Below are 24,640 nucleotides of genomic sequence, written 5' to 3'. Positions count from 1 at the left end.
GGGGGAGGTAGGGGAGGACAGTTGGACTAGATGACCTCCTGAGGTCCCTTCCAACCCCAATCTTCTATGATTCGATGAGTTGGGTTGAAGTAAAACACAGCACCCTTATTACAGCAAATGCACGAAGTCTAGATTTCCCTAGGGTTTAAACTTTAGTGAGACTTGGGAAGAGAACCAGGAAGGTGAATGGATTGGTTTATATGGCAACTTTGGGCAGAAATTTGGCATGAGGTCTAAGAGCCATCCTGTCCTTATGAAACCATGTATATGGAGGGCCTGTCATGAGCTGAATCTCCCCTATCTTGGTACTAGATACCAGACAGAGAAGACTTCATTGAAAGGTAGTAAAGAGTCCAAGTTTCTACGGGCTCAAAAAGGGCACCCGTCAACCCTGCTAGCACTATGTTGAGGTTCCAAGAAGGCAGGGCTCCCAGTCTGAGGGAAACAGACGTATGAGGCTTTTCAGGAATGTTGCCATTGTAGGATGGGAAAATACAGTACAGCCCTGGACTGAGAGGTGATGTGCACACACTGCTACTGCATGGACCCTGTGGAACTGAAGTAAAATCCAAATTATTTCAGGGCTAGCAAATTGTTCAATATACAAGGCTAAACACAACTGCAGAATGCAGAGAGTAAGCAGACATTGCAGGGGTTCAGTCTTGCTGCCAACAGCTGTAAGAAAAATCTGAGGGATGACTGGACTCACTCCACCCTTTATGCCTTGGCGTGAGGGTGCACAAAGTGACAGGTGTGGCTCCCATGGACACAACAACCAAAAGAATCTGATCTTATGCACCAAGAGTGGAGTCCATGTAGACAATCACTTGAAGAACAAGAGGGATTTTAGAAGGAAACAGGAAATAAATACAACTGAAACAGCAAGGGAAATTCAGGTGGTATATATGCTAAGTCAAATTGGAATTTAGAAGTGTTGCATTGGCTAAAATATTCTTGAAAAAGATGCTACAGCATGTTTACTGACAAGTCTTCAGGGTCTTGGCTTTACTTCTCATTTGAAAGCTCACCCCTTTGGTAGCAAAGTACCCACATAGGGATATTGGTTCACATTGTGTCAGAAGAAATGGCATTTAATTACCAGTATCACTTTCTGCAGCACTTGTGCTTCTCTTTGAGCTCTCCGATCCAAACATAGAGCAGACTCAGCTAGGTTTAGTTTACAAGATCTGTCATAATCACTGGGTAAATTGGAGTGCATGATTTTTGTTATTAGATCCATCCTGTTCGCAACTCCCGATTTCTTAAAAATATGTTCAAAAGTATATCGCTAATTACTTTCAAAATTACATCTTTATTATATTTGATACAGAAGCTAACAAAGGAAAAAATAAGCATTTAATTTACATTGATGATGGTCTCTCTAATGTGCCTCTGAGGATACAACTTACAGATTCAGAGTCCAGCTCTGCTCTTACATCCTCTAGTGTAGTCAGTTAATTTGTTTCTAATTTATATTGATGTAATCTGAGAGCAGGATCAGGTTCTCAGGAAATATATTATTCAGTCACATCCAGAATGTTTTACCATTCATTCTGTTTTAGATCCTTGCTTGTGAGTTAGCTTTAATTTTCAGCTTTAAATCTGAAAAAATTGTTTGCAGAGCAAGGGAATGCTGTACTGTTTTATTCACTTTGCATGAAATTTTGTAATATACTACCACTTTGTTTTAAGCATTGTAATATGGTGCTTTCTGAGCTGTGTGCGATATTGCTACCCATATACCACTGTTCATGGAGCCCTACTTGATAGCCCTACTTGAGTAACAAATGAGCATAACACTCCCTTTAGTTATCTCGTACAGGGAAAGCATGTTATTGCTCCAATAGGGCCTTGAGGAAAGTAGGCCTGTGTTTGAAAAGTTCCACATAGCCTTTAGGGTCAAGAGCTTTTTGAAACTATTTATTCAAGGAATTTGTTGAGTCTTCTCCATCCAGTCTACGTCTGAGAAATAGTACAGTCCAAAGAGAGAGCTTTTCTGCTTTTGATATGGACCTCAGAGTAGAACAGCCCCATGGAAGCTGAAGTTAAGTTAGAGTAACTAAGTTCTGACATACAGAGGGCAACTGGATATGCATGAAAACGTCCACTACAGTGGGGAAGAAATTAGGCTGTGCCTTAAGTGTTGACGGTTAGTGTTTTCTCCAGCAACCAGTGCATAATTTAAAAAATAAATAGCATTTATAAACCCTTATTCTGGAGTGAAGCAAATTTGTATCTAATGAACTCCTTGTGTTGGACAGAGCACTGTGAAATGATCAGACTTTTCAGTTTTCATACAATGCATTTCAGTTTGTTTGTATTTGGTCTAGTAAACTTATTTCAAAGAATTGCTTTGTTTGTATGATCTCTCTATATAGCTACTATCATACTAACCTCACATTTTTGACATTCAAGATTTTTAATACACACACGCACACATGTATATAATTTAGCTCTCATACATAGCTGCATTAAGGTAACACTGTTCCTTACATGTAACTAGTTAGATTAAGGATTATATTTAATATTTTACCCCACATCAATGTTGTGTGTGCATTTTATATATAAGAGAGAAACAAGATGACCATCTATAAGCTTTTACTTATCTATTCAATTTTACCTTATGTGGTTGCTCACAATAAAAGTAATCATTATAATTTAACAATGATTGTATATTGCGGACTATTCTTTGTTAATAATTTGTTGATTAATTCGAATTGTTTCTATGCACCCAATAGTCCAAAATAATCTGATGCTTTATTGGAAGAAAGATTAAATTAAAGCAAATCAGCAATAAAAAGAGGCTATATTTAACTAACTGAAATACGAACATTTAAACTAACTTAAAATATAAAGTAACAGAATGGCACGGCAACCTTGACATAAAATGAGGAAAGATTTCTGCTAGTACAAAAAACAGTGACATCTTGTGGGGATATATAGAAATGATTTTTCATAAAGGCACAGCAAACTGTTTTGATGACTATGTTTATGTACTTAAAAGAAACACTACTACACAAGTGTAATACATAATATCAATAATATTTGGTAGAAATTAGACTTTATTGCTTTTATAATGAAAATGCAAATTTTAAAAAATAAAAAGCAAATAATAGCTGTTAGGAAAACACCCCTCAAAAACAAAACAAATGGAGTGAAGTGCAGTCCAAATAGCTCTGCAACAGTCTCGTTTTCTGGAAGTGGTTAGGTTTTTCATCATTTCAAAAGTTTCACTCATACAATATAGTATTTATGACTTAAGAGGCATATTATCAGACACTAAACAAGGATTTATGTTGAAAAGACCTATAATCAAACTTCAACATCTATGATAAAAACAATATAAAGTATTTTAAAAAAATGTACAAGTAAGTATCTCATTAACAGAGAAGCATGGATTAACTTTGCTTTTTCCTTCAGCTGATGACAGACCATGTCAAAAAATCTGTTATACATATTTCGTGAAAAAGTGAACTTACACACAATGGGAAATAAAAATAACATATCCGGTACCCAATATAGTACTTAACATTTAAACCCCCTCAGTTTGTATCAGTTTAGAGAATATCACTTTCTGGGGCAGATCCTCAGCTGGTGTAAAGTTGGGGCAAATTTAATTTATACCTGCTGAGGATCTGCACCTCTGTTCTTTACAAGTTTTGTACCCAACAATCTGGTTCATGAAAAAACCCAAAAGATGCCTGTTGGAAGATGATAGATTTTCCTACCGTAACATTTTAATGTTTATCTTTTTTCTTTTTACCTGAGTAACTTAAGTAAACAGATTACAAGGCAATTTAAATATATTAGCTAATACAATGTTTACTGGACTTTTGATATATAGAAGTGTACCTCGACACTATCTATTTGCAATTTTACATATACAAAATGGATAGGAACTTTAAAACATATTTACTGAACAGCAATGTCTGATGTTCTGTACAAATCAGTAGGTGCATTGGAATTATGTACAGACATTTTTACAGATTTTGTGCAATTTAGCTTCCATGTGCATTTAAAGAACAGCTGTCAATGGCACGGAAGTCACATATCTGTTAATATTTACTGGTGCTAGGAATGGAGAGTGCAGAGAAGAGAACAACAGCTCCTAAAGTAATACTGTGCTATGCAGACATCTGTACATCATTCAAATAGTGCATATTATCAATGATGAGTAATATATAGCAGCAAATACAGACAATGGCATTTACATTATCTAGGTTTATTATATTGTATGTAAGTAGGAATGACTATTCCTATATATAAGCAACAAGGAAAGAATTTGACTCTTTTTGGAAATTATTTACTAATAAATATGCTTTCAGTTCTATTTGCAGGAGAATAGGGCAGTAGGAAAAAACCCCTTTACAATAGCAATCAAATCAGTCAGAAGCACTGTCAGCTCAAAGACAAATTCAGTTTATTTTCTATGTGTAGCAACTGAAAAAAAAAATCAACATGAAGAAAATGAAGTTTAATTTAATTCTGATGATACTATCAGTAAAGTGTAGTACTCTGTTACCTCTCAGATGTTCCCTCCTCTTTTTGTGCTCTGTTTACTCCATTTTATTTTATTTTTTTTCTTTCTTTAGCCCAATCCAAATATGTTGCCACTGAAGCACAGTGAGCGACCGTAAGCAATTATCAGAGTGGCATGGGTGAAAAAACTGTAGGAATACAGTCACTGTTACAAAGTAAGCTTGGAGTAACTCGGAGGAGAAAATTTACGCTTCAAGTACTTGAGAATGTAAAGTGGAAGACAGCTTACAACAGTTATAGCTGACACTTTCCACAGGAAGGTCACAGTTGTGATAAAGGCAACATCTGTAGAAATAAAAAGAGAAAGTTAAGTTATGAGAGGTGGTAGTTGCTTGCACTTCCATGATGCAAAGACATTAAATATGTATAGATTGTTTTCATATGCTATTATTCAAGACTGTGCTATAATTAACCCTGACTAAACCAGGGATACAATTGTGAGGTCTAAGGTTTTTCCATTTATTATTTGTTAATGCTGTCTAATCAATTCTGGCCATATATAGGGCCTTTAGAGCCTCTTTATGCCAGTCCAGCCCTTTTACTCAACATAAAGTGGCTGGAGTGAGGATGAAGCTCTCACTCATGAATTAGAATATTTCTGATGAACGAAGTGGTAGACTCTTGCGTGTCTTGCTTTATTGGTACAGAAAAGTTTTGCAGTTGATCCCTACTTGACATTTCAGTCAGTTTTGCTTGAGTTTAGAACACATTCTCACTGGAAAAAAACAAACTCACTAATCCGTTTAAGAATTAGGATAATTTTCTCATTTTCATGTGGTTTTCTCTTGTTCTTACATCATTCCCCAGATATAATCCAAATTCACATTCAGAAATGTTAATATTAAACATATTTTGCGTCCCTCACTCCATTTTTTGATTAATGTTCTGTGAAATAGACAGTTAGATCCAACATTCGTTATACTTTAGAAATTAAAATTAAATTAGCCAAAAAAATAAAAAGAATATTCACAGGAGAAAACACAGCATTTAATGATATCACCACTTGTATAAATTGCAGCAGGCTGAAGTATATCTTGTGTGTGTCATCAACAGAGAGATGTTGGGTGTAGAAATGAAGATCAAGTGAGGAGAATTAAATTACTTTGGTCCCCTACCCTTGCGCTTCAATTATAATAAGAGATAGGACTTACATTATTCCCATAAATTTCAGCAATTCTAGACACCTCAATTCTAGCCTTCTTCTGTGACATTTTGAAACTGCTAGAGAAATCCTAGGCATATTTGTAAATATTAGATTATATTCTAATCATATGCAAAGGCCACAAGCCAGGAATCTTGGAAAACATGTTATACTTACATATAATTTAGTATGTGTTTAATAAAAAGCTATAGTTTTCTCTCCCATGAATACTAGAATCAGCAATGTCTTTATTTAGTGAGTTTGGCTTTATTTCTGTACTGTATTTTTTATCTTTGAGGAAATTGTAACTCTACCTACCTAAGAAAGCTCCAAAAGACACTCTGCCTATACCTGTTACAAAGAGAGGAAATAAAGGGACAGATTTATAGAAAAACAAGGAAATTAGAAAAGATTAGCTGTACAAAATGAAATAGGTAAGAAATCAGAAAGATATAAGTGGTGTTAATCAGAAGTCTATCCTCCTTCAGACGATAGTCTGAATAATTTCACACTATGCAATACAGTTGAAAGAGTATGGTATTTTGAAAAATTTAGTATATTTTAAAATTAAGCATGCTTTAAAAACCACAAGTGGCCAGTTATATCATTTGAAGAGACTAAGAAGTGTAAATTATGATATCAACAGTGAAAAGAAGCTTATAAGTTTAAAGCTGAGCCCAAATTCACTTCAGAAAGATGCAGCATGAGAAATGTTAACACTCTGGTAATTCTACTCATTATTGGTCAAACCTTGCCCCTTGCAAAATATATAGGAATTAGTATTAAGTCTTCCTAAATACTCTACAAGCCTGTATACTGTACATTGTAGAGATACTCTTAATGAGCCCAATTCTACACTCATCAAGTCATCAACGAGTAACTTGTCTAAATTAGAACTGCAGGATAGTGTCAAATATTTTTAGTTTTTGTCTTTCCAATGTTAGTATGTTGCCAAATTTGTGATTTTTATTACTTTTAGGAGTTCAACATGCTCATTCAAAAGAAAGATATTTAAAAAACCTTTATTAGTTTAGGTAAAAATTCTTATTCATATAAAAAAATAGGAGGACGACATTGTCTATATGAATGTGTTATCCAAAAACTTCATTATCTGACCAAGTGTAGGCAGGGAACTGTGAAGGAGGGAGAGGCACATGGGTCTCCGGCCAAGAGAAGTGACGGCTGAGGAGCCAAGAGCCTAGAAGTGGGTGCCCTCAAAGGAACACAGAAGGGAAATATTGGTGCAGTTGCCCTGAACTGGGACAGAAATAAATCCTTTCTTGGTATTGAATAAAGTTGTGGCCATTTGACCAAAACTTCCAGATGTCTGTCTCCATTCTCACTGGCCCCTTGCCATGTGCAGTCCTTCTGTGGAGCTTTAGTAGCCAACCCACCACCTCCCATTTAAAGCCTCTGTCCTCCAACAAAGAGAGCCCAGTAAGGGAAGATTCTGAAAGATGCAGAGTAGAAATGTCAAACCCAGTATGTTCATGGTGGCATCATTAAAACGCACCTGTCCTGTTACTACATGTAGGAAGTAACATGAGTACCCAAAAGCAGGAGGTGGAGCTTTTTCAAAGGATATCGGTAAAAAGTATCACTGATACAATATTTGTATTGTATCTAGAGGAGAACATGGGGAGGAGGGGTGCTTTAAGAGCCAGAAAGAAGATAGTTTTATAAGACCCCAAATCAACTAGTTAATACTTGAAGTCAGATTCTATTCTGAAAAGTGAAAGTGTAAAATATGGCAGTTTCTTACTAAATAGATTCACTTCCTGTGTGTTTTCAGTCTGAGCTATATAAAACCTTAGATAGACAGATATCTGCCACTTTACATGACATTTACTCCTGTTAGGACTTCACTGAAGGCTAATTGAATTACACAGGTGTCACTGAGGGAATAATTTGACCTGCAAAACAGGTTTTGTTTTGTTTTTTTTAAATCACAGTCAGAAGGAAAGACTGACTCTCAGACCCTAGGTGAGGTTTGAAAGATTTGCTGTTCAATCTTTCCCACCTTCTAGCCCCCTTGCCTTGTAAACTGAGCACATCTGACACAGTTGTATTTCAGATAACTGTACTTCAAAAAATCAATGTGCATTTTTACATCAAAGCATGCAATATATAGCAGGAGGATAGTACTGGGCATTTTCCTAGATTGAAAAAAGACCATGAGACCAGGGTATGGCATACTGTAATTTAATTTAAGAAAAATAAACCTTAGCCCGAGTTTCCTCTGAAATTGGCAGTTAAAGATTTTCCTACAATGTCTCCTGCTTCACACTGTAATCTCTTCTAATTTAGTGATACAGAAACCCTTCTATGCTCTTGGACTGGATCATTTGGACTGGCTTCTTCCAGGAACCAACAGAATAAACCTTCAGCTGCATGCAAAATCCTAGAACCTTATAATCTGCCACACACATGGACAAAATGCCTCCTTATTGCAATAGTCTGACCTTAGAGGCCTGGTTTCCAATCTGGTTTAGGTCTCAAATGATATAATTTATATATACTGTCTTAGCCCTGGTCTACACTTACCTAGTGATTCGGCGGCAGTCAACGGGAGTTACGCAAGCTATGCAGAATAGCTTGCATAATTCCCATTGACTGCTGTGCTTCCCTTCTGCGTGGTGTCTTCACTGCACTGCGCCGACAGGAACCATGTTCCCATTGACACAGTGCTACGACAGTTGAGGGGGTGGTTTACCAGTGTCGACTTCTGGATAAATTGAATGGGTCTTCACTGACCGCTCAATCGATCCATATAGATCGATCTGAAGGCAGCGACTTTGCCGCTGTCAGTATAGACATACCCTTAGTCATGAGAGGGTATTTGATTGCAAAGGCTTTAGGGGAGGGACTCTCAGGTGTGGAAAAAGTGCCTAGAATATTAGATGTTGCTGTAATCCAGGTCACAGTAATGCCCATTATGATATACTGTAATTAAGAGAAGTCCATTGCAGGTCATATCTAAAAAGACACATGGAATACACTGAATACTGCCACCCTTCACTATACCACGCTTTGGCCAGTAGTAATATTTTTCTGGACATTTCCCTAGTAATAAAAGCAACAAATATTTTTATTCAGTACATGAAAAAAGAGTATTTAAACTGGGAATGTCTTTTTAGACGGTGTCTGTCATCTTACCAAATAGGCTTCAATATTTTTTACATAACATTAAAATGCATTCTATCTACTATTATCTGGAGACTTGAAATCAACTAATTAACATTTCATTTATATTTCTGATTATCTTTTTATATTTTGGGAGTAAAACATCCAGACGTCATCGGGTTTATCTCACTAAAGCATTTCCCTGCCATTTCTGAAGCCTCGGGCATTGATGCACCTCAGTCCCTCCTCTTGTCCACCTGTGGCACACAATTTTCTGAGAACTGTACAGCTTTGGCCTAATTCCAATTGTTGGGCTTCAGCTCAAGGTGGCTGGGTGGCAGTGCCGTACGGAGGGTCTCTGGCACCCAGCGGCCAAGTATACATCTGCACACACCCCCAGCTTCATCCCCCCTCTGCATAGGGCAGGAGGGGTCCCAGTGCCGCCCCCCAGCTGCCCCGGGGAGGGGAGGTCTGTACCTGTGGGGGGCTGGGGGGGAGGGAGAGGCGGTGCGGTGGGGTGCAAAAGTAGACTTGGCTCTGCACCCCCCACTCTACGCATTTACCCAGCATCCGCCTCTCCAGCTGCAGCCCCACAGCCCGGAACTGGCTTGGATGGGGGGTAGCCTCACCCCCCGGCCTGGAGAGGGCCAAGCCCTTCACGCCAGTGCCCCCCTGCACTTACCTGCCACTCCAGCCTGGCGCTGGGTCGGCCCTTCATGACAGGTGGAAGGCGTTGGAGGCTGAGGGGCGGCTGCTCCCGCTTCCGCACCCCCCTCCCCGTATATCCTGAAGGGCCTGCCTAGCTCTCCCTCCCCACCCCAGGCTGGGGGGGAGGGCGCGCCGCATCTAAGCTGGTGCCAGGCTGCAAGGATGATGCAGCAGGTAAGTGCGCTCTGGGCCAGCCCTTCACGACAGGCGGAGGGCACAGGAGGCTCTGCACCTCTCAGAACCCCCTGTGCGTCATGAAGGGTCAGCCCGGCGCCCTTACCACAGGCAAATCCCCGGGGGCTGGCCTCCCTCGCCCCTCCTTGGTTCGCCACTGCTGGGTGGTGTGGGAGCCTATGACATACAAGTCAGACTAGATGACCTGGTGGTCTCTTCTGGCCTTAAACTATATGACCCTAAGGCCTAGTCTACACTACAGAGTTAGGCTGATGCTAGGCAATTTACATTAACATAACTATGTAAGTGTCTATACTAAAATTGTGCTCCCCCAAACGTAACCTGCCTGCTACACCAATGTAACTATCTCCACGAGAGGCACAGAGTCAATATCAATGTAGTTAGGTTGATGCAGGGTCAGCGTAGCCACTGCATTGCTTACATTGATTGTTGCTGGCTTTCAGAAGCCATCCCACAATGCCCACACTGATACTCAATTGGTGCATGCACTCGTGGTGAGGACATGCACCTCCGACACAAGGAGCAAAGTGCATGCATGTATTTACTGTGGCTTTGTCTACACTGGCAATGGCGGTTGACAGGAGATATGCAAGCTACACAGACCCACTTAATTGATGCTACGGCATCAATCCCTGCTGCTGTGGCAGTGAAGATATATCTGTGTTGACTTAATTTTGTAGTGTAAACATGTCCTAAAGCCAGCAAACTTACATCTGTATAACTGAGTGACATAGTTATACTGACTTAACCCCTGGTGTAGACAGCGCTACGTCGATGGGAGGGCTTCTCCCATCAACATAGTTACCACTGATTAACTACACCAATGGGAGAAGCTCTCTTGCTAGCGTAGCAGTGTCTTCACTAAATTGCTACAGCAGTGCAGTTGTGCTGCTGCAGCTTTTTAGGGTATGTCCATACTTCAAAAAAACCCCATGAGATCAAGCCTCAGAGTTCAGATCAGCTGGCTTGTGCTGCAGGGGTATACAATTGCAGTGTAGTTGTTCGGGTTTGGGTTGGAGCCTGGGCTCTAGCCCCAACCCAAACCTCTAACGCTACAATTTTATAGCCCTGCAACCTAAGCCTCCCAAGCCCAAGTCAGCTGACCCAGGCCAGTTGGGTCTTTTATCACAGTGTAGACATACCCTAAGTGTTTTGAAAGCTGGTGCTTAAGAACGGTGGTTTTTTTTTTTTTTTTTAATTAAATTACATCTAATTTGTCTAATAACCACTGAAAGCTGATTCAATGTGACAAGCAGTTTAAATTTCTGTCACTGAAATGAAGCACAGTGCAAAAAAAGCTTGTGCCTTGAGTAAATATTTTTCATATACACAAGCTATATAAAAAAATCTGTTACAAATCCTAAAAAGAAACAAATGATAGAGCATTTTAGAGTTTGTCATGAAAAACGTCTTTACATAAAGTTGAAGTCATATTTTATTGGATGACCCTGTATTACAAAATATATTACACATATTTGCAACCTAACATGAGAAAAAGATTACAAAGACTTGTATGTTAAGAAAGCATACTTTTGCAGGCAAAGGTTTTCCACAGCTACTCACCAAAATATTCATTTAGAAATGCAAGAGAGGCCACATAGCAGCCAAGACTGAAGAATTCAGCCACCACCATTAACCAGTGCCACGTTCGAATGGTCAGTGCAACCATCAAAAGTTCAGTCAAGATTAGGGCAGTAAAAGAAATTGCAACGACATGTACAAATTCAGATTCAAAAAGGAGAAGGGCACCATACATCAGAATGCCACCTAGTAAAGGAACACAAAATGTTACACAGTGAATCTGTAACTATATTTTGGGGCATTCATCTTTACAAACGCATGTTGAAAATTTATCAGATACTGTGAAAGCTTTCTCAGGTAACTTCTTATATAAGACCACCACTAATGTTTATTTTACAGTCTGTGTGTAAAACAGAAGAATGAAAATAAGACTGTCAAAAATTAAAATTTGACTGTTAAAACATTAAACACATTTCAGTGTAATGTATCTGATCAATCATTAATAACATTTTAACAATCTCTCATTTATTTGTAGCAGTAGACAAAATGTGGTTAATTACTCTTAACTGGTTATATAATTCACATTTAAACAAACAGTACTTCTGTCATTCCATGAAAGAAAACTACCGTGGAGTGTATGCAATATGATAAGCACTTGTTAAAATTCTTTTGGATTAGCATTTAATTAAAAACAGGTCAGTTTTTAGGCAATATGCTTCAATAAAAATACCAATCCACACTGCATCTGAATAGATCTGGCAAACTCCTAGAATATTGATTTACAAGATAAACAGAAAGTAATATATATAACTGTGGATTAAATTTTAAGTTTGGGAATTTAACCTGGAGCTGAAAACAATATTATTAATAGTAGACAAAAAAAAAAATCTTTAGCCCTGTAAAATTAGGGAACTCTCCTACCTTGGTAAATACTAATTAAAACCCAGATGAAGAAGGTTTTAAACGACAAGGATCTTCCCTAGAGGAAACAAGTAAAATACATTAGTTAAGTACAGTAGAAAAATCTACTTGTTTTGTAGATTTTCAGAGTAGCTAGATGTTCATCACAGTTACTCTTTCAAAGGCAAATGTTAATTTTACAAGTACACAGAGAAATTTTACATGTGACATGAGCTGCAAAGTTTTTGTTAGATGTGAATCTCCAGGATTAGTTTCAAATTTGCGTGGAAAGCTCATAATTTCAGCCAAAATTGTGGCTACAATAGTAGACTATAAATAACAAACCTGCATTTTACAGTTCATTATTATTGGTTCCTCTTTTAGAAAGGCTATAGTTACACAAAAATTGTTTCTTGGTTTACTTTTCAGTTTTTTGGAGAGGATTTATCTCTGTCAATTCTGATGTACGCATGGGGGAAAAGAGTAGTTTGGAACTGCAATCCTGAGGAAGAAGTTACTTGTGCAGTAATAATGATGGTTCTTCGAGATGTGTCCCCCTATGGGTACTCCACTGTATGTGTCTGCTCCCCTGCGCCTCTAATCGGAGACTTTTGGTAGCATTGTCTGTTCAGCCTGCACATGTGCTTTCCCTCCCTCATGCTCTGCCTCAAGGCTATCTAGCACTGCACAGGTGAACTTTTCTCAGTTCCTTGTCTACCCTAGAGCCCCTTAGGGAAAACCTTGAAGTGGAGGGGAGGATGGCGGGTTGTGGAGCACACAGAGGGACACATCTCGAAGAACCATAGTTACTGCACAATGTAACTTCCTCTTCTTCGAGTAGTGTCACTATGGGTGCTCCACTGTAGATGACTTCACAGAAGTATCCCCCATGGAGGGCTGGGGCTTCAGAGTGGAGTCTGTTACTACAAAGAGTACTGTGGACCTGAAGATGGCATTGGAGGCTGAATCTCCAGTGATCGCATAATGTTCTGTGAAAGTGTGGGCAGAGGCCTAAGTTGCTGCTTTGCAGATTTCTGAGATAGGGACATCTTTAAGGAATGTGACCGAGGTAGAAATTGACCTCGTGGAGGGCATACGGAGATAACAACTTACACCTTTGATAACAGTGATTAATGCAACCAGAGACCTATTTGGACAGTATTTGAGCTGATATCGGGAAGCCTCGGATCTTTCCGCAAGCAAAAGGAAGAGTTTAGGTGACTTCCTGAAGTCCTTAATCCTGTCCAAGTAGAATGCTAGTTCTCTTCTAACATCTAGCACATGCAGAATCGCCTCACTGTTGTCACTATGTGGAAAAACAGGAAGATGGATCTGTTGATTCATATGGAAAACAGAGTCAACTTTAGGAAGAAACTTGGGATGCAGCCTCAGAGTTACTTTGTCTTCAAAAGTGACCATGTATGGTGGATGTGCCATCAGGGCCGCTTTTTCTCCTATGTGCCTAGTTGAGATGATAGCAATTAGAAATGCTGTCTTCATGGACAGGTGTAAGAGAGCAAGTTGCCATTGGCTCAAAGGGAGGTCTAAGTCAAAGGCCTGAGGTTAAGATCCAAGGCTGAAGCGGGTGGTCTCATGTGTGGGAAGAGATTCCCAGTGCCCTGAAGGAATCTACTGGTCAGCGGCTGAGCGAACACCAAGTATCCTTCTACCTGACGGTAGAAAGTCATTATGACTGTGAGATGTACCTTAAGGGAGCTGAGTGAGAGTTTTGAACTCTTGAGGTCTAAAATATAGTGTAAAACCAGAGGGAGAGAAAATGAGGTTGAGTCTGTGTGCTTAGAATGACACCAAAATTGGAATTGTTTCCATTTTTAAAGGTAAGTATGTCAAGTGGTCAACTTTCGACTGTGTAGCAAAATGCCTTTCACCTTGTCAGAGCATTCTACCCCTAAGCCTTGGAGCCAAGGAGCCAAGCCTGGAGACGAAGGACCTGCAGTTTGGGGTGAAGGATCAGCCCTTTGTTTTGAGACAGCAAGTGAGGAAAGGGCCAAATAGGAACTGGAGGACATATTGCCATCTGGGTCAGGTAAGGGAACTAACTAGTCTTGGCCAGGAAGGGGCAATCAGAATAACCCTCGCTTTGACTCATTGAATTTTCAACAGGACCTTGGATAGAGAGGAAACAGGGGAAAGGCATATACGGAGTCCCCAATCCCATTTGAGGATGAGGTGTCTCCCAGTGAATGTTTCCCTAGACCGGCTTTGGAGGATTAATGAGGATATTTCTTGTTCCGGTAAGTAGCAAAGATCTATAGTCGCGGTTCCCCAAAGGACAACTATGTCTTGAAGCACCTTTGAGTTCAGTTCCCATTCGTGGCCATGAGAGAAATTCCAGCTGGGACTGTCGGCTGTCATGTTCTGTATCCCTGCTAGACAGACAGCTGAGATGAGCATATTGTGATGGATGTATCAACTACAAAGTTTGAGTGCTTCCGTGCAGAGGGAGGGAGATCTGGCACCCCTGTGGTGATTTATGTAAAACATACAGCTCATATTGTCCGGCATGACCTTCATGTGGGTGTTCTTGATGAAAGGCAAAAAGTATGCTCAGGCATTCCTGACAGCCCCAAGCTGCTAAAGATTTATATGGAGGATCACTTCTGTGGAAGACTACTTTCCATGAGTCTTGTGGTTGTGCAGGTGAGCTCCCCAGGCTATTTTAGGGAGGCATCTGTCAGCCTCGGTGGCAGTTGCATGAATGGAATGCCTGCTCAGACATTGGATGGGTCTTTCCACCAGACCAGGGAGTGCTTTACTGCGGAGGGCAGTTATAGCAGTTTGGTTAGTCTGTCCCCGTTCAGGGACTAGACAGAAGTGTGCCACATCTGACGACACCATGAACATCCAGGCATTTGTGGTGATGAGGGTGCATGCTGCCTTATGACCTAGCAGCTGCAGGCAGTTCCTGGCCTGTGTCTATGAAACTTGTAAGGGTGGTGAGTGTGTAGTGGGAGAAACACTCTCGCTTGTATTGCATTGAGGTCAGCGCCGATAAACTCCAGTTGCTGTACCGAGGTTAGAGTTGGTTTCTGTAAGTTGAGTGTAGGCACACGTAGGCAAATGTGCACATGGTCATCTGGGTGGCTCATATGGCGCCCTCGAATGAGAAGCCCTGAGAATGCAGTCATCTAGATACCAGTAGATAACAATGCCCAATGTTTGTAGATGCGCCACTATGATGGAGAGAACCTTGGAGAATACCCTGGATGTGGATGAGAGTCTGAATGGGAGCACTCTGTGCTAATAACGGTCCTGCCCAAAGGTAAACTGTAGGAATCTCCTGTGCAATGTTGTATTGAGATATGGAAGTAGGTGCCTTGTAGGTTGAAGGCAGAAAACCAATCGCCTTGCCCTAAAGCTGGAATAATGGCTGCTAGTGTGACCATTTTGAACTTCTGTGCCTTCACATATTTCTTTAATGCCAATAGATCTGTGTGTTCGGGCCCTTGACCAACCTGTCAAAAGTGCTCAGAAGAGGCAGTCTCTGAGAGGTCGTGGATTGGGATGCTGACTGCTTCTGCTTTTGAACCCTGGACCTTTTACACTGCAGCCCATAACAGCACTGAGATGGTGGGTATTGAGGAGGTTGTGACCTGTGCTGTAGCTGAGAGCTATATCTTCTCTTCTGTCCAGCAGTATAAATTCCCAGGGAGTGTAATGTGGCCTGGGAATCCTTCAAGGTGTAGAGAGAAGAGTCTGTCTTCTCTGTGAAGAGCTTGGGCCCTTCAAATGGGAGATCTTTTCCAGCTCTTTGGGCAACCCAAAAAGATGTAGCCGAGAAACCTCTCTCATTATCACTGCCATGGAGACCGAGTGGGCTGCTATATTGGCTGCATCCAATGCCATTTGTACCGCTGTTCTGGCCATTAACTGACCCTTTCTGACAATGGCCTGAAACTGCTCCTTTTGTGTCTCCAGTAAATGTTCAGAAATGTCTTGAGTGTCCCATAATTAAACAAATCATATTTGGCTATGAGAGCTTTGTAGTTTGCGACTCTAAACTGCAATGTCCCCGACGAAGATGCCTTCCTCCTAAAGAGATCTAGCCTTTTCCAATCCCGATTGTAGGGGGTCGACTTGGCGTGATGTTGCTTGCCTTGTGCATTAATCACATCCACTCCTATGGAGTGGGGTTACGGATGTTGAAACAGGACATCTGCCTCTTGGGGAGGGACAGTATTTTTTGTTGGCTTTTTTTGTAGGTTGGTGCAATGGAGGCTGGTGTCTGCCAGATGACTTTGGCAGGATCCAGAATTGCCTCATTAATTGGGAGGGCAATTCTGGACAAGGAGAAGATGTGCAGAATCCACCAGCTTGTGATGTGTATCTGCCACCTCCTGTAGGGAAATCTGCAACTCATCTGCCACCCTCTTGGTAAGATCATGAAAGTTCTTAAAATCTTTACCTAGTGATGAGGGTGGAGGGCATTACAGCTTTATCTGATGGCAATGAGGGGAAGTTTGCAGAAGGAGTAGCTTCCCCTTCAAGCCCTTGTTCCTATTCTGCAAAAGCTTTCTCCTCCCCTGGCTCAGGGGCTTTGGACAGCCAAGCTATAGAAGACCATCTGGTAGACTCTCTCTGAGAGACACTGGATGGCCATGACACGGGAGATGTGTATGTTGCCTAAGGATTCCAATATAGTCAATTGGGGAAGGGGGGAAGGTTATGGGTGGTGAGGGTGTCCAAGAGGCCCCTACCACAATCATGGGTTGGCTTGTTGGAATTGAGGAGAACCCTTGTATTGTGATGACGGGCCACAACGAGAAGCTAGGGGTGTGTGCCGACTGCTGCAGGTCACTGTCAGACTCATCACTGGATAAGGATGGTGCTAACTGGGAACTTGGTGGTAAATGGTCCAGTGCTGAGAGTGATTCTGGCTGGGGATTGCAGTTCTTTTCCAACTGTCAGATCTCCAGGTTATTGAAACTCATGTGGTACCGTGGGCTCACTTGGTATGGCAGAGCAGTGTCCATGGTACGTCATCAGTACCGATGGTTGGGAAGGTGCAAGAGTACTCCCTAGATGGGAGCTTTGTTGCACCTGGTACAGACGTTTTTCTCAATGCCACTCTTTTAGAGATGGTATGGTAATTGTTTTTCTGCCTAGGGGGTGGTTCCACTGCCTCACTGCCTGAACACATGGCTTCTCTAAGAGGTGCCGCACCACAGAGCTCATAGTGGAGGCTCCATTCTGGATACCACGTTTCGGAGCCGTCGGTGCCGCCAGAACCGAGGTGGCCGCACTGGGGAACCCCTCTGGCTGGCCAATGACTCAGTCAGGGGCTTGGAGCCATTTTTTTCCTGAGTCTTTGCAGGGGGAGTCTTCCGGGTTTTCCCCATGGCTGTACCCCCTTTGAAGTTGAAGGCTCCAGGGATGATCCGGGGTGGGAGGTGGCTATTATCCTCTAGCAGTGAGGGATGCAGAAGAAAGTTCTCTCCTCTTCTTCTAACTGGAAAGAACTTAGAGTCTTCTGAATACCTCTGGAGGGATTTCAGACAGGGCAGGAAATGTAAATTAAAGTTCTCTCTCTTTCTTTCTTCCTCCCCTCCTCCTCCCCCCTCCCAACTGGGTAAAAAGGAAACACTAACTAGTAAGGAGAACAAAAGAAACGAACAACTAACGACTGCTTATGCTAATAACAGATAAGGAAGGGACAACTGCTGCCTTTGGGTCTCCAACAGAGTGAGTAGAGAAGGAACTGAGGGGTTCATCTGTGCAGTGCTAGATAGCTTCGAGGCAGAGCATGAGGGAGGGAGAATGCATGTGCGGGCTGACTAGACACGGCTACCAAAAATCTCTGATTAGAGGCACAGGTACACCTACAGTGAAGCACCCATAGGGACACTACTTGAAGAAGAACCTCAAAGATACCAAACAAGACCATTATTAGTATAATCTAGTATACTCTAACCATCCTTTTAAATATCTTTTATTGGGCCAATGTTTCTTGGTGGGAGAGACAAGCTTTTAAGCAACATAGAGCTCTTCTTCAGGTCTGAGAAAGGTACACTTAATACCTTTCCCAGATCAGAAGAGCTCTCTGTAGCTTGAATACTTGTCTCTCTCACCAACAGAAGTTGGTCCAATAAAAGATATTACCTCACCTCCCTGTCTCTCTAATATCCTGGGACTGACATGGCTACAACAGCATTGCATATCCCTTTAAATATCACGTAGCCATTTTCTAAGACACAATGCCCATTTTTATTCATTAAAACACAGAGGCTTACTATTTTAAGTTTTCTATAGATTACTTCCTTATCCAATAATTTTTGTCTTCCTGTGAGGTAAACAAATCATGGGCCAATGAAAAATAATTGGCTTACATATGTATAAATCAAAGAACACATAATTTTGTTTGCATGTGTATATACATATGTCTCATGCAGCCTATGAATGTATTTATGAAACTAGTTAGGACTTAGAAGAAAGCGCAAGCCCTGAAAATACAAGCAGGCATAAGAAAACATCTGTTTCTGCCCATGAAAGAGCTGATCACACCAGAACAGATGTGAATTTGCACTCAGCAAAGAAATGGTTTTCAAAACAGCATGGCCACAGACAGTGACGGATTAACCACATTCTATTGATCTGGGCTGAGACTAAAAAAATTATCCTGGCCTGCTACAGCTTAGGACCGATAGTAAAAAGTGTACTCCTTATCCTTGTAAGTTGCCTAGAACACGGGTACCAAATGGGACAAACAGACAAAACTGTTAGCATATGTGCAAGAATGCACTGAACACAATTATCCAAATGATTTCATAGCAGCACAAAATACACATCCAAGTCAAAAGTAAATAAATGTTTCAAGGAAAATCTATGGATCTCACACTGTTTTCCCTCTTGAGCACTGGATGTTGCTTTTGCCCAACACCATGGCTCTTCTGGCCCAAAGCAGACAGATATTTCTGAAAAGCATGTGGGCAATGGACTCTTGAGGCTTGAGTCACCCCTGCAGGCTTAGAGTTTGCCTGAGGGTGAGGAAGCTTCACCAGAGGTGGGGATTCATTCTTGGGAAAGGACAGGGAGCAATATCCCTTTGAGTTCCAACAGAGCCTTAATTTATGACCGGGACTCCATAACAGCCATGCTGAAATTTCACACATGCTGAAATATTCTATTTCCCAGGTTTCTGGCCACACCCATATCTAGCAGCCTTCATTTACATTTTAAGCTTTGCCAGCTCATTCAGGGTCCCCCAGCAGAACATCCATGTGGCCTTTCCAGTGCTAGTATATCCCAGATAATGAACCAAGGCCTAGGCACATGATTCCTGTCCCACGTCAACACATCTGAGCAGTATTAGATGAGTTATTTCACTGTTTGGCATTGGCAGAGGTTTGTGTTTTTATTTATTATTTATATTATTGTAGCCAGGTATTGACTACAATATAAAAAGAGACATGTAACAATAAGCTTATTTCATATTGTCATGATCCTAATGCAACATGATCACACGCTGTTATAATAAGGATCCACAATAAAATTATATTGTGTGACGAGAGCCAAATGCAGATTCTGGACAGTACTTGAGTGAGTTTTGTAGTACTGATCCATAGCCACTCACTGATTATGCTTTCTCTAAAAAGACAACTCATGAGAGAAGTTCTCAAGTTTCCTCACATTCTCAATTCTTCCTCCTAAAAGAACACTTTGGGCTCTATTAATTTGAAACTCAGCTCTGTTGGTGGCAAGCCATGGAACCTAATGATTCAGATCCTTCAAACACTGGATTTGGTCTTTAACAAAAGCTCAGTACATGTTTCATTGAGCCATTCCACAATGTCACAGAGCCTAAGGTCTTGTCTACACAAACAATTAGTTTGCAAAAAGCTGGGTAGTGAAACTACCCCGCACTAGCCTGCTGCACACTAACTGTCCACGTGGGCCCTGATGATGTGCATTAACAATAGATTAACGCACTCTTATCTAAGTCAGCAGGGTCCACGTGGATCTGCAGTAGGCTAATGCAAGGAAGAGTCATACTCCAACTTCCATGAACTAAATATTCATATATGCAAGCCTTAAGTTAAGTACTTCATTTGCTGTCTTTGGAAATGAATTCTGCTGATGTTATGTGAAAGGGGCTCAACACGAAAGCAGAAGACCACACCTCTGTAGTAAGTGGGACTGAGCTCTCCTAGGAAGACTATCATGGGCTGAAGACTTAAATATCAAGAAATGTTAATTTTTAAAAAAGAAAGCAAGAGATTGGGACTGTCAAACAAACAGACAAGAGAAAAAAAAGCCCCCAGTTCTCCAGCACGATCAAGCCTAAGATAAAATTTAAAATTAAAGAGTTCTAAAGAGTTTGGGCAGAAGAAAAGGAACAGGAAGCAACTGTTCATCAGGCACTGACAAATTGCTGACAGAATAGATTCATAAACACACTAACTTCTGTAGAGGTGTCTTTGGAGAGTTTGACATCCTAGTAAGAATTGATCTTGTTGCATCCCAAACCACTACAAAAGCATTTCAGACTTCTTTGGACTAGCCTTGTTCTGAATGACTCACCTGACCAAGCATGAAGCCTAAGTCCCAGACTTTCTGTAGCTTTCTGAGGAAGGCTGTAAGGTGAATAGAGCGCTTTGTAGGTGAAGTTTGCAAATTTGCTGTAACTTTTGTAGAAACCAAAAAGCTAGAGCTGACTGTATCAAGGCAAAACATTCTAGTTCAAAGTGATATTCTTACTCCAAAGGGAACCACCAGTCTATATTGGAGGCCAAGTACTGCAAATCAATCAGCTACCATACAAAGTATAAGTTGAAAGGAAGGCACAGGACAGTGAATTGGAATCCAGAATTAGGTGGTACATTTCACAGATTTAGAGGAACAATTTGACATGGTAATCCGGGGTTCCCTAGATTCCTCAAAATTAATTATGTAACTTTATGAAAGACAGGTAATTTAGTCTGGAACTGATGTTTTCCCCATTTTTATTCTTTCATCCATTACTCCTTCCTGGTGATGTATTCCAAATAGCTTTCTCCTGGCCAGGAGGCACAGCATGTATTGTCTTTTTCCAGCAAGAGGTGTACAATGGACAGAGCTGAGGTACCAGGATTTGTATTTCTGACAAATCTGATCTCGTTTAGAGGTGTCCTTTTGTCAGCAGAAGCCAATGGTCAGAGTCAAGTTGAACATCTCTGTGAACTCATACATCCATGACCATTGACTGGCAATGATTGTTAATGAGGACGTGATTAATAACCATCATAGTGAAGCCATCTGGGCTGAAACAAGCCTCTGCTTGTGAATCTTCAGGTGATAGAGAAGCATGTTAGCAATCACCATGCAAATTCCAGCAGTCACTGCCTATCCTTGTTCTTCTGTCTAATACCAAAATCCCTAAGCATACTTGCTCAAGAGTCTTTATCCTTTACTTCCTGCATACTGAAGTTGCCCAGGATCACAACGACATCTCTTCTCAAAATTTCATTAAGGATTGTCTGCAGTTGCTGATAAAAATGATCTGCAGATGCATTACTGGCCTTAGTGTGTTGGGACTGTATGCGGCATCCATGGTAAGATGCCTATAGCTGGTATGGAATCAGACAATCTGATCAGTAAGAAGTGGCATGCATTGGTCTAGTTATTAGTCTAGCCTGGAAAAAAGGAAGTCCTTGGCCATTACCAGCTTCCAGCTTCATTTTACAACCTGCTCAGTATTAACATGTATGGATGGAACATTGTGCACATGGCAAATATCAAATACTTAGTGGCATAGACAGTGCTGGGGAATGCTTGAAAGATGCGGACATTTGTATAGCAGCAGATGCTGACATGTTCCTGGATCTTGAGTGGCCTCTGAGAGACAGTGTTACATCAAGCTTGCTACAAAACTGTGGATTTACAGAATCACATTTATACTAACTCTGTTGCATGGCAGTGAAATGTGGGCATTGAGGAAGAATGAAGTATACCGAACTGACATTTTTGATTCTCATCATCTTCACCAGCTGCTCCATATTAAGTGGTGGAACAAGATCAGAAATGAGGATATTTAAAGCCGAATGCAGCAACTGCTTCCATAAGCACTGGTTTGACTTCGGTGGCTTTCTTGATATGGACATATCATTAGGATGGAAGACCAATGAATTCTGAAGTGTTTGGGCCAAGGAATGCTGCTACAGGGTCAGCCATCATATGGTTGCCAAAAGCTATGGAGGCACAGTCAGATTGCCAGTGATGGACAAACTGAATATCCAGTCACACCATTTTATGGACCAAGCTAGAGATTAATCTGGATGGTGTTTGATCTGCAAGGAGGTTATGATCCTTTGGGAGTTGGCCTAAGGAACAAAAGTTCTGAAACTATTTCCAAACATGGATGACCTGTACAACAGCTCAAAGAACAGCAGCACTTGGCAAGCTTAGCAGGATCTTCTTTTACCAACCGTCCTTTACCTTTTAAAATATTATGCTAAAGTTTTGTGTAACAAAGCAGTGTGGCTTATCACCAGATAAAACCATTCAGAATATAGCTAGTTCAGTGCATTTGATTTTTAAAAATCATTTGGTTTTAACAGCTCTTTTGTGCCTGAGATATTTGGAATGAGTCTTGTTTACCAGAACAGTTGAGAATAATTATGATGCACAATTGCACACTAAATAAAGCAGGGTATGAAAACTGTACACAAACAGAGCTTAGGTTATAAATAAGGAATCTGTTACTGGAGCTAAAAATGAAAAAAACAGACCGCCACAGATGTTTAAAAATGCCTGGCTGTCATATTACCAGGGCTGTTTGCTGTACCAAAAGAAATGATCCAATTCTACCTAAAATAATCAAAAAAAAAAAAATCTAACTTCCCCTTAAAATTTTATTTCTAAAATTAAAAAAAAAAAATTTTAACTTAGAAAACCTCCCAGAAATTATATTGTATATTTTTTTACCTAATAGAAAAAAAGAATAATAAAAAAAGAACACCTGGAAATCAGACGGCTTAGTTATGAGTTTGTCTTAGTTGAAACATCTCCACTGGGTGAGTATAATAACATGCAATCATTTTTGTGCATATTGGAGTAAAAATAAATATAATTTATATCTGAATACTGTGTATATTCATACCTTGGTGAGGTCCTTATAAAGTTCTGGATACAGCAATGCCATTTCTGGCTTCACATCCTGATCCAGCACTAAAGAGAAGACTGGAAACATTGTGTATATGGTTGCATACCTTAGAAAAAACACATAAATAGTCTATATAAAAATCATTCAATTCTACTCTTTGTAAGCAATCTACTAACATCAAATAATCCTTTTACAGTGAATTTTCAAGTTTGTGTAAATCTGATTAAGTGAATGTTGTACTAGTCAGCTCTGAGCAACTTACTCATATAGGTTTGCTAATACTAATTTACCTGATCCTGGGCTTCTTCTGAGAGCTGCCAATTGTGTAAAATTGTGGAACATGAATACATTAACACAAATTTAGATAAACCAACCACCTGACTTATTTCCAGTCACCAAATTCAGTAATCCTCTTTTGTAACCAGATTCTTTAAGAAGGAGGAAGACAAGACAATGAACCCACTGTTGCATCTAACTACTATTCTTAGCATCTTTGCAATGTAAATAAAAATGAAAACAAATATGGAATCTGGAAACTAGTATTGTCAAGTCCCTGGAAGGATGGTGCATATGAATCAAAGATTCTCAACAGCCCAGCCAGTAGGCTGGGTTTTTGATAAACACACACAGTCTTAGGACCAATGGATTTAGTGACCACAAATCATTTATTTTTGATATGGTACTCCAGAGGAATTGTAAACTTTTTGAGGACTTTTACTATATGCCTGTGCAATGCCTAGTGTATTTGGACCCTGACTTGATTGGGGCCTCTGGGTGCTATTGTAATAAAAATAATAGTAAGTATAAGATAAACTGTCAGCGAGAGGGTTAAGAGGGTAGTGGATTGAGGCAGGCACACATGGCTGTGATAAGAAGAAATCCTAGAGCCATGCTGACAAAGCAGTTCCTTGCAATGAGGCTACCCTGAATGCTTCCAGTCCTGAGTGTATGCAGGAGAATGGAAGATTATGCATCTCATTTGGAGACTGCTCCTATGGGAAAACTTCACAATCACCAGCCCTAGTTTCATTCCTAGCAGCAGGAACAGTATGAGATTCTCACTTGGAGGCTTGTGAGGGAATCAGGCCACCAGCTGAAAACTGGTTTATGGGAACTCCCCTGCTTTCCTCAATAAGCAGATTGGGATAGCTGCTGAGTACAACAAACACAGTTGCTGCATCAGACTGAGCAGTCCCCTTCTTTGAGACAGCACTCAAGATTGAGTTTCCCTAGGGGGCTGAACATCCATCTCAGTGCACTATGCAGGTGTAGGCAAGGCCCCTCTACCACTGCAAGTCAGAAAGATGGGCAGAAGGAGAGGTTGCAGTTATTAATTGTTAATCCAGTGGCAGCAGGGTAACAGGCAAACCTTGTGGTTTAGTGATTACCAACAATATAAAGAGTCATAGGATGCA

The 24,640-nt window shown here is 40.7% G+C and overlaps 1 protein-coding gene across 3 annotated transcripts in view; it reads right to left on the bottom strand.

Moving 5' to 3' along the window:
- Nucleotides 1-2,969: 2,969 nt before the first annotated feature.
- Nucleotides 2,970-24,640, bottom strand: part of ATP9B (ATPase phospholipid transporting 9B (putative)) — a 308,847-nt gene continuing 287,176 nt past the window's right edge. For 2 of the 3 annotated variants that reach the window (XM_067537529.1, XM_067537531.1), the window contains 5 exons: nt 23,223-23,331; nt 12,149-12,206; nt 11,270-11,473; nt 5,999-6,031; nt 2,970-4,824 (listed from right to left, as the gene is read on the bottom strand). In XM_067537529.1, the coding sequence (XP_067393630.1) occupies nt 4,688-4,824; nt 5,999-6,031; nt 11,270-11,473; nt 12,149-12,206; nt 23,223-23,331 (541 nt within the window). In that variant the 3' untranslated portion in view covers nt 2,970-4,687. The remainder of the gene's footprint in view (nt 4,825-5,998; nt 6,032-11,269; nt 11,474-12,148; nt 12,207-23,222; nt 23,332-24,640) is intronic. The other variant, XM_067537530.1, reaches the window with a different exon arrangement.

Source organism: Emydura macquarii, unplaced genomic scaffold (assembly GCF_026122565.2).
Source record: "Emydura macquarii macquarii isolate MOO-44397 ecotype Brisbane River unplaced genomic scaffold, CSIRO-AGI_Emac_v2 contig_431, whole genome shotgun sequence".
Taxonomy (NCBI): domain Eukaryota; kingdom Metazoa; phylum Chordata; order Testudines; family Chelidae; genus Emydura; species Emydura macquarii.
Note: the sequence above shows the minus strand (reverse complement) of the source record. Positions and strands in the feature narration are given on the sequence as shown.